This window comes from Manacus vitellinus, unplaced genomic scaffold (assembly GCF_001715985.3).
Source record: "Manacus vitellinus isolate BGI_N305 unplaced genomic scaffold, ASM171598v3 scaffold_125_pilon, whole genome shotgun sequence".
In the NCBI taxonomy this organism is placed as follows: Eukaryota; Metazoa; Chordata; class Aves; order Passeriformes; family Pipridae; genus Manacus; species Manacus vitellinus.
This window is the reverse complement of record NW_021938926.1, coordinates 36,736-53,501: the sequence shown is the minus strand read 5'-3', so window position 1 is coordinate 53,501 and position 16,766 is coordinate 36,736. Positions and strand designations below refer to the sequence as shown.

At 40.7% G+C, this 16,766-nt stretch overlaps 1 protein-coding gene across 6 annotated transcripts in view; it reads left to right on the top strand.

Moving 5' to 3' along the window:
• The window catches only part of ANK2 (ankyrin 2), a 142,135-nt gene that overhangs the window by 88,741 nt on the left and 36,628 nt on the right, over window positions 1-16,766 (top strand). For 2 of the 6 annotated variants that reach the window (XM_029965932.1, XM_029965935.1), the window contains exons 24-28: window positions 2,599-2,743; window positions 3,762-3,773; window positions 6,221-6,308; window positions 6,917-7,020; window positions 11,041-11,076. In XM_029965932.1, the coding sequence (XP_029821792.1) occupies window positions 2,599-2,743; window positions 3,762-3,773; window positions 6,221-6,308; window positions 6,917-7,020; window positions 11,041-11,076 (385 nt within the window). Of the gene's footprint in view, window positions 1-2,598; window positions 2,744-3,761; window positions 3,774-6,205; window positions 6,309-6,916; window positions 7,021-10,094; window positions 10,137-11,040; window positions 11,077-16,766 lie in introns of all 6 variants that reach the window. The other 4 variants (XM_029965934.1, XM_029965931.1, XM_029965930.1 and 1 more) reach the window with 3 other exon arrangements.

Genomic DNA, 16,766 nt, shown 5'->3' with positions numbered 1-16,766 from the left:
CTCCATCTGTTACCTTTAAGGAGCAGCACTTCTGTGGTGAGCTGTAGACTTATCTGCATGCTGTAGAGAAAACAATAATTTTGGCAAACTCATCTGGCTTTAAAAACATCTATTAGAAACGATTTCTGGCAGTTTGACACAGACCTTTCTTTCTTTCTTTCTTTTTTTTTAACTTTTGCTTACATTTTCTCTGTGTTTTGTGAGAAACAATTCCAGAGCAATTCTCATACAGCAGTTGTGTTTTGCAGTTTATTTATGAGCAGCAGCAGTGTAGGAATGGTAGGAAGTGCCTTTGTTGAGCCTTCCCTAAACGAGTTGACTCTGCAGATGTCAGTACAGCCCTATCAGTGTGGGTCTCCAGTTCCTGGGGTTCAGTAAAATCCTGTGAGTCCAGCCAAGCTCTCGCTGAAGAAGCAGATATGTGATCTCAGAATGTATCCTGTGTCACTTAGAAGTCTGTTCAGTGATTTAAAATGCTCAGAACTGTGTTCAGACATTCGACAGCGGCAGCAGCAAGTGCAGGGGTTCAGCTGGGAAGGTGTTCTCTCTAGAAAACAGAAGATAAATCAATAAGCAGGTGACTCCTCAAAATCTACTTGTGAGTTCACAGGTGACCACTGCAAACAATGGAGCACCAGTGTCAAGGGTTATATTTGTCCCAGACTGCTTAATGTGAGTGGTGAAAATGTTCCTGGCATCAATTTGATGGGGAATGTGATGGCAGACAAATCGTTTCTGGCACAATTAAAAAGGATAATTTCTTGTATGGCCACAAAGCTGCCATCTGGTAAGATCTGCTGTGTAAGGAAGGCCTTGGTCAGCTGAATATGCAATCATTGAGGTTTAAGTATGTGGTTTTCCCCTTCATTTCCTATAAGGAACTCCTTGGGAGTTCATCTCATTAGGGAAAGGTGGAAGGGCACAAAGGGCTGGCGGGGAGTGACTTTACCTTCTAGTTCCCTCAAGATTAGTCTGCTGTTGAAGGATATCCATGGATAGTCTGGTTACTGTTTGCAGATGTTCCCAGCACATCAAACAGAGGTACTTAGCCCTGGTATTGACAACTCTTAGATGAGAGGCCAAAGCTGGAATAAGAGCAGACTTTGGATTTTATTTTTTTTTTAAGGATGTGGGTGTGATGAAAGTGGTGAAGATTTTGCCTTTGTTTCTATTATAGATGGAATGTCTGGCATGATTATAGTTATCTAGTTTATTTGAAATATAGCTTGGAATTCCTTTTACTGTTTGATTAACAGCACTGCCTTAATATCTTCCAAGTTTTCACTAAGCCCTGTGCTTTATAAAGTGACATTCCCAGGAAACAGGAGGCATCATCTGTCAGAAGACAGGAAACGTGAAATGATTAAATGCATTTTATTGTTTTCTGTGAAACTGTGCCCAGTTTCTCCCTCTTAATGTGGGCAGATGGAATTTTCAAGAGCTCTTGTTGTTAGACTGAAAAGAGTCAAGCCTCATTTTTACATATAATATTAGTGTGTACAAAAAAAAGTCTTAAACCCCCCAAAATTTGCTTAGTTTCAGATGACAAATAACAAATTACTTATTTCTTAGCTGAAACATCCAGCTAGTAAAAGTAGCTTGATTTGTTTTTGTGAAAACAAATATCAAGATGACCTCCAGTTTGCCCACACAGCTTAGAAAATGAGAAAGTTTGAAGCCATCCACAGCCTAGGGTCTGGAAGGCTCATCCAGTAATTGGGAAAATGACTGAAATATCCAGGAGGAAACTGTGGAGAGAAGGCATCTTGCAAATGGGAATGAAAAGAAATATCTACGTGTTGCTTGGCAATGGGATCTGTTTTGTTAGTCTGCTGGGGAAAGCAAACTGTGACTTCATATAGACAGAATTTCCTGGGGAAAATAATTTTGGACCTGAAAAAAAAAAGATTAAACCCTGTTGTTCAGAGTATATGCATAAAGGTTACTGTGTCAGAATGGTCATTTAGGTTGTGATTTGTTAGGAATTACTTTTCTGAAAAATCATCATTCTCATCTATGCAGGTGAGCTTATTTCCAGTTTCTGGATGTTGCTGTGTTTTAGAAATAAGAATTTTGTTGCTGATCACAGAAGGATGTTGTAACATGGGTGAGAGAGCCTCATATGATGTGGAGGTTGGACAGCAGAGAGTTTAAATTAGGATTTGCAACTATAAGGCATAAGGCCACAGCAAACATGTTTTCTTCTGCAAACACAGATTACAGTCAAATAAGTGGGGATATTTAACCATAAACTGTCAGGCTGGGATAAAGCATAGCTGTGACCAGAGAGCTGAAATAGATTTAAGGAACAGAGAGATTTTAGAGAATAGCAAAGAAATGTGCCCCTTAGCAGTACGTGCAACAGCAAACAATAGATTAAATCTAATTGATTAATCAACTCGATTTCAATTTTTTTTTTAATATCTTGCTTGATGTGGCAGTGTCATTACATATATTAATTGCTTGTGGTTTGCAGTGTTTCCTGAGTGAGCAATGCCTTCCTGTTGATTGTGCTGTCCAGCTGTTGGATCCCGATGCGCAGCTGGAGTCACACCCCTGTGTGTGCTGAGCCCTGTCCCTTCTGTGATTGATTTACAGGTGATGACACAATGACAGGAGATGGGGGAGAGTACCTTAGGCCAGAAGATCTCCGAGAACTAGGAGATGACTCTCTGCCCAGCAGCCAGTTCTTGGATGGTATGAACTACCTGAGGTACAGCTTGGAAGGAGGACGATCGGACAGGTATTTGTCTGGAATCATCACTTTTCTTGCGATAATTCCACAGTCATTTTGTTACAAACGTTTGAAATCCCCTTTTCAGGGTCTCTCACTCGAGCTGGCAGAGGAACACCCACAGTTCTAGTTCTGAAAAGCTACCCAGGCACTCCTGGGTGGGAAATGTCTGCTGTAAGTCAGCAGTGTCTCTGGACTTTTACTGCATTTAGAACTGGGGTACACTAAAGGGAATAAAAGAAAGAAGTGGAAGTCTTGGCAACAGAATTTTTAACCTACCTCGTTTTCCAGTCTTGATTGTTATTCTGGCAGCATCTCCGAAGCTCAGTGGAATCAGTAGGATCCCTTCTGTTTACTTCAGTAGGCTGTGAATTGCTCCTGGAACAAAAGATGTCAGGAAACAGTTTGGTTTTCCTCACAGCATGTGTAAATCCCATCATTCAGGTCTCACAAGCCTGGAGTCTTTGCTGGTTTTTAGGCAGTTCCAGAGAGTCTACTGAAAACAAAGTGACTGTGTGGCTTTTTAACTCCTAGAGGAAGTTTATGAACTACAGCAGAGTGCCTAAAGTCAAACTCTTTTGTTCTTTCCATGGTAACAAAGATTTTATTTAAGATGATGTGTACAAATGATGTATATACAAATGCACGCAGATGTTAAGCCAGTTTAAGTTAAGCTCCCATTTAGAATGATTATACTGAAATGAAGCAAAATTATAAAGGGAAAAAGAATGAAAGAAGAAAAACGTCTTTCTAACTCCATGGTCTAATTTTCTGTCACCTTCAGGTTACTGGTTTTAAGAATTTTCACATTGTTTTGCTTTAATGTGATTTTCATTGCATTATACCGACTTTGGTTTTCCAAGGAATTCAGTAAAGCAGAACAGTATTAGCAGTCTAGACTCATGTAACCTTATGCATTGATCAATTTGATTTCAAAACATATGTTTTTCATTTGTAACCATCTTCCCTATTTATTTTATTTCTCTCTCCCCTTCATTTTTCTTTCTTTTCCATATGCTTTCATTAGCATCATGCCCAGGTAGGTATCACATAGCATGAGCACCTGTTGTCTCTATACCCTTCTGTGGCACCTGTCTCTGTTCATCCACTTTGGAGGCCTGCTGTATGCCAGAAAGTTGGTTTGGAGGACCAAATGAAAGATACTGCTGTTGGAAAGTGTTTTCAAGGTTAATTTGTACAGTTTTCAACGATACCAGGTTTTTTCTCAGCCTCTGAAACAACATATACTTGAACAGGAATTACATTTAACTGGACCAGAGCTTGTTAGATCTCTCTAGGCTGGTGGATGTGCACTGCAGCGTGGTCTCCCAGGTATCTAGGTTAGAAACTAGGCTAAGGAATGCTGCTTATATTTTCTGGATATAACCTGGGCCTTGTTAAGGGCTTAGAAGAGAAGGGTGATACATAAGGCACACGTTTACATTCAGGAGCTTTGTAGCATTCCTGGGTTCCACAGTTCCATCTCTGTGGCTGAGTGTTATTGGCCCCACAGCTTCTGTGACTTGAAATTCATCAACCAGATTTGGAAAGAATCTGTATTTAGATGGTATTTTTGGCTCTGATTTAGGTAGGTTTTTATTTTATTTTATTTTATTTAAAAGGATTCCTGAAGTACCTTTATTTCTGAGTCTTTAACTGCTGGTCTGCTCTTCGTTTAGCTGGTCCATCTCACAGAGAGGGGCAGTGCCATCTGAACACTAGGTTTGAAATTGAGTTTAGAAGGAAATTTAAATCTCTAACTGCAAACCTCAGTCATGTGTGTGCCTGTGGATAAAGCCCATAGCCTTTGATGTATTTACTGGAGCTTACGTACAGGTAGTACATAGTGGATATATACTTGTCATGGTGGTAGTAGCAGTGAAGATGGACAAAATCACCGTGGAGATAACCAGCCAACTTTAGTTCAGGCTTCCTTTCGTTCAGTGTCTGTCCAGGACATGACAGTAGCTGAATAGCAGAACCTACAACTTGGATGGTGACTCTCTCACAAGCATTGCATGGCACAGCAAAGCAGTTCTGGAAGTGTCAAACGTGGAAATGAACACAGGATAATGAGGGCAAATGGGGTCTGCTACTGAGGCTCATTTCTCAGCCAAAGAACAAACGTTGGTTTCGTTTTTTCTCAAGACTTTCCAAAACCTGATCCTTGTGTAGTGCCTGTCTTTGCTTCCAGTCTTGTACAGTCCATCTAGGATGCTAAACAGGCCTTTGGTATGAGTCAGTCATCCAGAGCATTCATTTTTCTTCCATGTCATATATTTCTAATAAAAATGAGGTAACCATTTGCTTCTAAAAATGGATCAAAACCCCCAAACCTGAGTGAATGTAGCTATTGTTAAAAAAGGCTGAGTGATCTGAATCAGATGGTATTTGAACTGCACTTAAAGCACTTGAAACTCATGTCTGTAGTGAATGCATGACTTGCTAACTTCTGAAAATGAATTATCCTTTAAAAATCTGTGTATCCAGATAAATGGCCTATTGTTCTGATCCCACATATTACTCATTCTCAGTACTACTCACGGATGTGTAAGCCAGGAAAACAAAACTGCTGCCTTCAGTTATATGTACTGTATTCCTCTAGACCTATCACAGAGTACACGTACAACATCTGAAGGTGGCTGATCTGTTTTTAAAAACCACTCCTGTAAAACTGCAGCCAGTGAATATTGAAGGGACAAAACTAGTGCTGCTTGGTAGCAGAAACCCCATTTACCTCAACATGTCCTTCTGTGGCGTCCTATTTGTCTGGGTTTTTTTCTTTGCTTTTCGCTGGTGGATGCTGCAGTTACATTCTGAGCCAGTGCTTGGAAGCAGCTTATTTACTGCCTTGCACCTCTCATTGCTACAGCAACCAGTGTTGTGTGGAGCTGTGCGTACTTACAGCGAGATCCGTGCTCCCATTTGGACTGCCTCCCTAAAGATGCTGCTGGCATTCGCAGGAACAGTCCTGTTTTCCACAGGAGCTTGTGGCTGGCCACACTTCACCTTGCCGTGTGTACCTTCCAGGGGACAATGTCAAGCTTGCTTATTTACAGTTTTAAAGGGAGAGAGTAGGTGAGGGGGCAAGAGTCATTCCAGCTTTTCTTCAGGTGGCAGCGTTCTGGTTTTCCGCAGTGGTTTGCGGGACGTAGTGGAGAACTTCTCCGGAGAACCTCGCTTTAAAGAAATTAATGCATTTTGTTGTAAGGGAACTGTCGTGCCACAAAGCCAAGCCTAAAGTATCTGTGAGTAAGCAACTTGAGTCAGTGGAGAGGCTTTGTGGCCCGCGGTCGGGGAGGTGGCACAGCCCCGCCGTGTTCCCCCGGGACTGGGATCTGCTCCCCCTGGAAGCTGCATCCCGTTGCTAATTGCACGCTTCTTTCATTCTCCCACTCGCTCTGTCATGACACCTTCCCAACATCATCTGTGCTGCTGATGCATTGCTATGGCATCCTACCAACCTGCCAGCCTGCGGTCCTTCAGTTCAGACAGGTCCCACACCCTGAGCCACGCCTCCTACCTGCGGGACAGCGCCATGATCGACGACACCGTGGTGATCCCCAGCCAGCAGGTAAGAGAGAACCCCCTGGACTCGCCGGGTGCCGGGAGAAATCGGGGCAGAGAAAAAGATCTCAGCGTGAATCGCACTAATGAGTCTGTGTGGTGTTCGCTGCTTGTTTATTTTAATACGAGTCTCTCTGTTTTTGCTGATATTTAACAGCATATTGTACTGTGCAGTGTTAAACTCTATTCCAAAATAAGTGGCTGAGCTGTGTGAGTTACAAGGGCTGTGTTCTTAGTGTTTTCTCCATTTTAACTGAATTTTTTGAATGTTGCTACAGCCGTCGGGCTAAACATTCTAATGAACTCACAGCCACTGTACTCAAAGATACTCCCCTGAAACATGCTTTTAGTTAAAAAAAGAGATTTAGGAAATGCCCTCTTGGTAAATCACAGCATTCATTTCACTGATACCACTAACACAGGATTACTTTAAGCAAATGCAGAATGTTACAGTAAGAGGTTTCTAATATCTTGATGCTATTCTTACTCCTTTGTTTTCTTTTAAAAAAGAATTATGCTTTAGGCACTGCTAAGCAAAATACATCTTATTGTTTACTTGATTATTTGATTTCATTGCAGTAAAAAGAGTTGGCGTTTTTTTTTTTGCTTCCCAAGGTAACAACTCTGGCCAAAGAAGCTGAAAGGAATTCCTATCGCTTAAGCTGGGGCCCTGAAAACTTGGACAATGTGGCTCTTTCTTCCAGCCCTATTCACTCAGGGTGAGTGTATCAATTAGCATTTTACTTAAAAATGAGAAGGAGAGTACCTGCAGTGGCAGCAGCTTCAACTAATGCTTAACTATGAGCTGTATTTTAATTCCTTACCTCCTGGAGCTGTCAATAAATTGTTATGATCTCTTTAAGCTCTGACAGTCAAGCAAACCTGAGTACCATGACTGTTCACTGAAATTGCTGCAAGTCAGTGAGCCCTGAGTCAAGTTCAAGAGGAATGAATAAGATAATTGACACATACACGCAGGAATTGTGTGAATTTTATGGAGAAATAAATCACTGCCTCTTTGGAATTAGCAATAATCGAGATCAAGGGCCTAATCATTCCAGGTGATGAGTACTTACCGTGCTAGTGGAGTAGTTTACGTGAGCACCGACTCTGGTGTTTGCCTTTCAAATTGCAGGAATAGGCAAGCAACCTAAACATCGTGTGCTTTGTGTATATTTGGGCACTCTCTTGATGTATAATCACAACTGACTCTTCATAACCACTTGCATTTAGGCAAGCCCGTTGTCGTGGCATAAGGCAGGTCAAACTGCAGGCCCGGCCAAGTTTATGCTTAGAAAACTTATTCTGGCTGGCCTTTTAAATGCTCCTATTCACTGTGTTTTAAGTAATTCTGGTTTTCACACTGAATTCTACACTTGTGTTCTGCCGTGAGGTTTGATTAGAAACATGCAGATGAGTTGATGAAAGAAGGGATGTAATTAAAAAGCCTTTAACTTGTGTGACACTACGTTGTACACAGCATGGCTGGACATCACAAGGGGAAAGATGAGTTTTGTTAATCTCAAATGACTTTGCAACTATCTTACAGTCCATATCTTTCGTAACATAGCACTGGAGTCCCATTTGGAATGACAGGTCTAGAGGAGGAATAATATTGTCATAACTGTGATTGCAAATTGCTTAGTGTGACATAGATGAGTGGCTGATAGGAGGATACTTGGCTGTGACCAGTGTTGTTTGGATTTTGCTTTTCATGAGCTCTAGAACTAACAAATGAAATGAAAATACTTAATATGTCAAGTATGTATGTGTTTTTATATATGCTGGTAAGCTTTAAAATTGCTTTGGTGCTTTATTCTAACCCTACATAGATTCCAAACTTTTCCCAAAGGATGTATTAGTTTTCCCTTTCAGAAAGGTAGGTCTTGCCTGTGATTGCAGAGGATGAACTAAGGACTTCCTAGGAGAGTGGCATTTATTTCTTGGATGTGCAGTACTTTTGTGGTTTTCTTTTAAATTATATTAGTGATATTTCGATCTTTTGGGATGACCAGGATGCTAGTGGCAGGAGAAGATATCTGATTTTAATAGGAACAACACTCCTGCAGCCTTATATTAAATAGTGACCTTTAACATGACACAAATTATGTTCCTCTTTCTATACATACCACTTGCCACTAAATATTGTAATTAAGAAACCTATAATAATGATTCCTTAGCCTTTGGAAAAGACCACACACCACTTCATTTTTATCTTGTTTAGATTTGTCCAAGTCATCATATCATCATAAACTGTTGGGGTATATATCTGGGGTTTTTTTTAGCAAAGCACATTGACTACTAGAGTTTGCTTTTGAAAGTGAAACAGTTGTAGAAGTGCTGGAACAACAAATATGTTTGTCATTTATACTCCTCTTGTCACCCACACCCTCCTCCACAGGCAGACACACACTATTAGTAGGTTCTTCTGAAACAGCAGCACTGCTAAGATTTGGGTGCATGCAGTGGAAGAGTATTTATCTGCCATGAAAGAAAACTCTTAGAATTTTCCGAGAAATCCTGTATAAACACTCTCAGTGGCCTTGGGCAAAGGTCTGGCCTTGATTTTGCCCCAGACACTGAAAATGTATTGAATTCAGATTGTGAAATAGTGTATCAGCAAGGCATTGGACATGAATTACTAGGAATCTAAGGAAAAAAATTACACCCTGCACTGTTTCAGTGGTAAACTCCAAATTGTTGTTGGGTTCTTACTGATGTCCCGTTGTAGGGAAGTGTTTCTGTGGATCACCCCCCAGCAAAAGCATAAATTCAAAGAGAACTGTTCTCTCCGGGTGGAATTTCACAGCCTTTGCATAACTAAGCAAAACCCCTTCCATGTCTGAAATTTCAGAAGGGGAAAGTGTTTTAACTGTCCACTTACAAAGTGAATGTAACTACTGTTTCAATGTGTTGATAATTTCATCAGTAAGGAAGGAAAAGCAAGATCTTTTGTCAGAGTCGTTGGTAACTGTTTCAAAACCCAGAAAACGTTTCTCTCTTAAGAGGTGACATTATTGTGGTGCTCAAAATCTCAACATAAAGATCTCCTGGACATTTTACACAGCTGACAGTTTCTGAGTAGTTTCCTGTATTGGCTGAATGTAAAAATATAAATTCCTGCATTTAAACTCCCTTTGAGCAAATCAGATTTGCTTCTCCTGATAAAACAATCTGATCTTACATAATGAGCTAAGTTAAGGACCTCTGAATACACCAGAAAGTTTGGGTGCTAAATATCCAATAAGATAAGAGTTTTATTGCTTTGCTGGTGATATTAGTGGATATTATTTATAATTTCCTGCTGAAGTGTTGTGACAGACAGAGCTACACCTACATAATTCAAATACGTTTCACAGTCTTACTCACATACCTCACCATATCCTATTGTGGAAGAACAAATTTTCTTGAAGTGGGAAGGCAAAGAATCACTGAACTGAAAGATTTCTTTTAACTTGCAGCTTTTAGCTTTGGGTCTAGGCTTTGATATTAACTTGATTTTGTGTTCTGGAGAAAATACGTAGCAGGTCTGCAAATGTTCCAGCTCTGACTTGTTCACAGTAAAACTCCTATTTAATGAAAGATATTGAATATATATAATTTGATGGAGAAGTCCCTATTTGACTATTTGATGATTTGAGAGTATCAGTACTTCTATCTTGAAAAAAAAGGTTGGGATATTATTAGTGAGTTTGTCTTTCTGGAAGTGCTTGCCTCCGTCAATGAAAAAAGGTGAAGGATGAGGGACTGGTCATCTCATACTGTGACAAATAATGTGAATTATCATTCTTAGCTGCATGTCTGCAAAAAAGGAGGCTGGATCCTTGCTAACAAGGTAATCAAAATCTATTTCAAGTGTTGTATTTTGAATCCATAACATTGCTTTTCCCAATGTGAGATTGATTTCCTGGAAATCGTTATGGAAACAGGACCTGGCAGCGACCAGCTGATAGTCATTTCTTAAATCTGAAAGCCTGAATGACTTCAAATTTTACTGTGGCTTTATGACCTTTGTTCAGAAAGTTACAGTAAGGAAAAAGAGCGGGTGTGTTTCATTAATAGCAAATTGGTGTTAATGGAAGAAAATGGCAATGGAGATCCATAGAAAAAGGGACACTGGAAAACTAACTGTCCGTGTGACACCGAGTGATTACCGAGAGCCTAAACAGGTCAAACCCAAAGTTTGGAATTTGTCGTTCTGCAGAACAAAAGGAGGACAAGAAACATGTTGAAATGGAGAAGAGGGGAGGACAGGAGCTGTAGATAGGGAAATCAAAGAAAAGAAATAATGATTCATCGTGTAATCAGGAGCACACTGGCTGGAATTACCTTCGATTCCTTGCCCTCTGATAGATCACGGCCCACATTTCACACGTGGATGCCTGAACCGAGCAGGACTTGCCCCGATCTGCTCCTCAAAGGTTTCTTCAGAATCTAACTGTGCATTTCAGGCATCTGACTTCCAGTGGGAGAATGTCTGTAGAGGGCCCAGATCACTGGAGTTTTACTCCTGTAGCAGCAGTGGCTGTTTGTAAGCAGGGCTGTTTGCGTAGGCTCGTTTCCCATGCTCACTCCTGCCTTCTCCCACGGAATGAATATGCACATATATGTATATGTTCATGTGTTTGATTTAGAAATTGGTTTCATTTTTTTCCCAATATTTCAGTATTTCATTTAACTCATTCTTTCCCCCCCCCTTTCTTTTCCTTTTTGATGTTAAATCATCTATTCTATTGCAGATGCTCTTCTCCATGTCTTGATCTTGACAACAGCAGGTGAACTTCTGCATAATTTCTTTCTTTAATACATTGCACTTCTCACCCACCCTATTTATCCTCCCCTCTTACCTCACCTCAGGATGCTTTTGTGTTTTGATAGTGCACGTTAGCCAAGGCAAAAAATCAATTTAACTAGCAAGAATAGTTACATGTGGCCCTGTTTCTCTTCTTGTACAGTAAGTGCCCACTTTCTTCCTCTGCTTTGTCATCTATAACAAAAGAGTTCTGAACACATAATAAGTCCACTGCAAAAAAAACTTAACAAAGCTCCTTATACATTCCTAGATTGTTTTAACCACTGGTTTATTTAACAATAACCTTTCTTTGTCCGTGGCATGCTTTAATATTAATATTTAAAGGAAGGTAAAAACCCTCCACAAAAACCCAACACAAACCACTGTAATTGTTAAATCACTAAGTGGGCCTTTTGTCTCGTTCTCTATATAAAGAATATTTCAGAGCCACTCCCTAGGCCATATTTGCCCAATTGTGCCACCATATTTGAACTAGTAGAATAACTGCCCAGACTGAGTGTATATTACTTTTCATGCCACATGTATTTTTCTCTGTGGTGGTTAATCAGTGCTTGAAGCTGAACATTCCCAAAGGAGATTATCTTCCCTTGGCAAAACCGAGTGTTTATTGCCACCTCTTCAGCTCCTTTAACATAATGGTAGAAAGGTGAAAATCTCCTTAAATATTCAGCTGTGCAAAATTGTAAAATGGCTAAATGAACCCCCAAACTACAACCCCATAATTGTAGGCCACGTCACTCAGTCTCTCAGCAGCTGGCTAATGCAGTGGATGTTACCAGAAGTCCATACTATAGCGGTTTCCCATGTAGGATCATGTTTTTTGTCCTCCTGGAATGTGTCTTTTGCCTTGTTTCTGTATGGCACAGTTGCAGCCTGCTGGAAAGCACGCTGAGGTAGTTGAATGACTTGCTGTTGACTTCAGCGGGAGCTGGATCAAGGCCTTTTTTCGGAATTTCAGCCTCTCCGGGTTCTCCTCCTCCTGCTGAACACTTTGGGATGGCTGAAGCACCCTGATTGTTTGGTTCTGCTTCTTCACACTGCGACTAACACTGAATGCTGCTATCTCCTTGTTTCCCAGTTTCTGTTATGAGTTCAGAAAGCCTAATGCTGAAAAGTTCTATCATGTGTCTCCAGTGGATGTGCTCTCCTTGGAGCTTTTGTTTCCTGCTGCCCGATGAGCGCATGTGTGGCTGCACAGTCTGAGAGAATAATCGTACCTGAGCCGGGTGTATGAAGGTGGTGGTGTAGATTTTGCCTCTTCTGTGTGTTCCAAGAACTGTTGCCTGTCCCAGGAAGCCCCTTCCCCTGCTGGGTTTTGCATGGCTCTCCCAGTGACTCTGCAGAATGGGACGTGTGTTTGAGTGCCAACACCTGAGGCTGTGCCTCTCTCTTCACAGGACAGGGACTCCTCACAAAGCACAGAACAAGTATCTTCCTTCACCCCTCCAGCACTGACACATCCCTTTTTTAATTTATTTGTTCATCCTGCTGTTATCTTTCAAATGAGGATAGATACAGAATAAAACCAAGTTAATTCTATGTGAATGAAGTCAGCAAAGGGAGTAACTCAGACTCTGATCTGAAATACAGATTTCATGAAAATGCACTCCAACTTTTTGTCCTTCTATCCAATGTGTAATACTGTCTGTGTTGTGTTCCAAGTGAAGCCATTAGAAACCCCCTCACTGTTTGCTCTGCTCTTTGTAGAAGGCATGGAAACAACCTGAAAGATTTAGGGGCCTTTGTGTGTGTCCTCAACCAGAGGGACACTGTAGCCCATGTTAGTTGATACAGTTACCTTTCATATGGCAAGTATGTAGTTTTTAATTGCTCTAAAGTGGAGGAAAATGAAATGACCTCTAATTTTTGAGTAAGTCTTGCTAAATTAGAAGGGAATGGATGATGCTTGAGCTGACTGCTGTGTGTTTAACAGAAGCATGTATAGGCTCCCCTGCAGTCTGTAACTGATTCTTATAAAATAATTGCTTTTGCACTTTGTTTTTTATTCAGAAATGTAGTCCTCATTTCCCCTTCATTCTCTTTAAAAGAAGGAGGCAATGATTTCCCCAAACCTGATTTGTTTCATTGATTTGCCTGTTATGTTGCATTGCCACCTTGCTAAATCCCAGGAAAGCTCAGTATCGATCCAATTTCCAAGACCGTGGGGGTCACATGTCTGTGTCATGCTTCATTTCTACCAGAACCTTTAAAACTGGAAGTGGAACTTACTCAAAGGCTGTCTTAGTACTGAGAAAGATGCATAATCTGCTTTGACTTTGAATCATCACTTAACTAAAATTTAAGTTAAATTCCTTTAATCCCCTTTATTTACTATGTCTTTTTTTCCCCCTCTTGAACCATTTGTGTTTCTCTTTAATGGTCCCTCTCCTCTTCATTTTCTGTACAGAGATGGTTGATAGTGCTTTTAGTTGTGCCCCATGCAGTTGACTCATGGGGTAAACTCTGAGTTTCCTGCTCAGCTTCAGGGAATATATATGAAATTAGGGTTATTAATATGCTGCTGTTATGCATTATTTTCTTTTTGACCATGGGAATTTATCACCATAAGGTGTATCACTTCACAGAGTGATGGCTTCATCTGCCAATTATTCCTGCTAGTTTTGTTTGTTGAGTGCAATCTCTTCCTATCTCAGCCTTGTCACTCAACAACACTGGTAAAAGAAGTGTTGGAGAGAGGAAAAATAACGTGTGTGCGCGTGGGCAGCAAAATAATTAGTTTGCATTTTATGTTTCCTTTATATTAGTCATACAATTTTTTCACTTCCCAAATGCACATTTCAGAAAGCATATTTTATATCATGCATTAGTTTTGTATGAATTATCTGTGTATTGATAGACACACTCCTTCAAAAGGGAGAAGCTTTTCCGGTCCTGGAACAGTAATGGCACATTCCAGATGCCCTATTATGTAGCAAATAGGCAGGAAAAGAGGCTGCTGTGATTCAGAAAATGCGTTATTATGAATTATTGGCTTCACCCTCTTGCATATCCAAAAGTATGTGAAATGTACTGATTAAAAAAAAAAAGGAGATGGAAAGAAATTGGATTAAATAAGTGCATGACAAAATGGATATGGCAACAAGGTGGGAAATAAACAGGGTGGTGTGGTGGAAAAGGATGTGTTTTTACGCTCTGTGTCAGCTCTACAAATCCTGTGTCAGTGTACTATCCTCTGAGGTCTAGAGCTGAGAAATTTTCCCCCTCAGTTTCTTTCCTTTGCACTGTATTCGTGGTAGTTCTCCAAAATCTGTTTTCCAGGAATTTCCTAGTATTACACAGCTGGGTTTGTGAACTGGCTCCTCCATAATGTGATAATTGGCACTAATCTTTCTGTGCTGTGCTCACACTATTCTGTGCTTGTCTGAATAACAACTTTAGATCTTCCTTATGATAGAAACAGCTGTTTTTACAGTGAAGAATAATAATAATAACGTCTTACTGTCTTTATTTTAACCATTGTTATCTTTGTGTCCTCTTTCCAGTGAGACTTGTCCTTGCCTGTTTTTCCACTCTTTGGAGCAATGGTTGCTTTCAGTGAGAGATGACTGATAGACTTTGTGATAGATTTACTGACCCAGCAGGCACATTCAGTAAACTTAAACGGAGAGAAAGAGTTGCAACCATGTTAATAGAAGGCAGACGATTTGGTTTGGAGCCCCACCTTTCCTGTGTATTTTTCTCTGGCACTTAAGAGTGGGTTTGGCATTGCTGAGGCACAAGTGGAGATAAGGAGGACATAGGGTAGATAGGTGACCCAGCACTAACTGGACAGCGACAGAAAGTGATCCTGATGTTTAAGTACACAATCTTGAGTATTATGTCAATAATGAGAATAACTGACTCCCTAGACTGTTCATGACAGCTTACCCAGTGAGAAATGTGAATGCTGCTTGGATTCAGTCAGAGCTTCTGGTAATTGCGGGGGAGCGTTTGTGTTGCTCGCAGTGTTAGCTTTAAAACGTGAAACTCCTCTTCCAGCAGCGTCACTAACTGCCTCAAACAACACCCCTTGTGCTGGAGACCTGCACCAATTCTCCGAAACAGCGCCACTTTGATAACACCACTTCATGCACTTACCTGGCGATTGCAGTGAGAGCCGAGAGCATTAGTGCAACAATTGAGCACTTTAGTATCTCTTAAGCTCTTCTTTCATCTGTGCTTTACCCTGTATAAAGAATGTATTTTGTGAAGGAAGCTCCCATTCTTCTCAACTAATCCCCCCGACAATGGAAGCTGTAAAATGTTTTCATTTTCTTTTTTTCCCCCCTTGTTAAAACCACAGAAACACCAAGCTCTAAGGAATGAGATAATGGTTGTACAACCCCGAGTTTTACACTAAGCAAAGCCTAGAGGTATCTGAATGGCAGTAGACTAGGCGACTGCATGTGTGAGACAGACTGGCATCCGTGGTGCATGGTGTGCTTCCGACTGGCGCTTGTGGCTCCTTCCCATCCTCCATCCCTCTGACTTGCACGGTGTGTCGAGTGTTGTGTTCTTACAGCATGTGGAATTCCTTGGGTGGACAATGAATGGATGCAATGTTTGTTGCACAGAACGGTCAAGGGGACAGTGGAAAAATCCATGTGTTTGTTACTCCTCTTACAAGGGAGTATATTTTCTCTGTTGCAGGTCCTTCAGTAGCATTTCTGTGACTCCCCATGAGATGATTCTGTTTTAGTGGCTAGAACTAGGCCTGACACCGTTCTGTCTCCTCTACTCTTACTTTCACTTCCAGCAGCCTGACATTCCCATCCCACATCAGGCATGATCCTAAGTCATAAACCAGTAAAAAAAAAAAAATGGAAGTAGTTCTATACCTTTCCCAAGAATGTCCCAAATCTGTCAAAATCTGTGTTTGATTATATGTGGAACTACAAAAAATTAAACACAAAAGAAATTCCAGACAAAATGAAATGTTTTTCTCCCTCTTAAAGAAAAAGAAATAAATAATTTACCTTGTGCTAGAAGAGGGCTCCCTGTAGATGGCTTTGTGCATCTCTGCGTTTTCCAGTGGGACACTGCATTGGTGTGCAAAGTAACACAGACAAACAGAAATCCATAAATAAATCTCTTACAAAGTTAATACACCTCTTGTTGTCTGACCAAAACCCAAAATTTGTCTTCAAGCACAAATGACTCGCTGGGGTTTTTTTATGACAACCCTACTGATGGAGTGTGAATTGTATCTGCATGCTCTAGAATGAATTTTTTTTTTTTTTTAATATCCAAACCTATTTTTGTTAGAAATTGTATTTTACCGAAGAACCATAAAATTATATGGAGAACCCAAAAAAAATCCCAAGCCACCCCATAATTGGCTTTGTATTTTTGAATCATAAATAATTTCCTCCAGTGGGACGTATTTGCTTGTGAAGTATTTAATGAGTGCCCACTTTTAAGCACAGTTGTTTGCAGGTACCGAGGAGTGATACAGGCTCACATTTATTGGTGTCTGCTGGTACTTTACCAACAGCAGCACCGTGAAACAAGACTTTGAGTGAAGAACACTTAGGTAGCAGTCGTTAATGAAAAAATGACCTCAGCATGATTTGGTGCTTCCCATGGGAGAAAGGCTTTTTCTAATTGTGCCTCTTGAGCAAGAGCCCCGTTGACATACGTAGCGCGTTACGT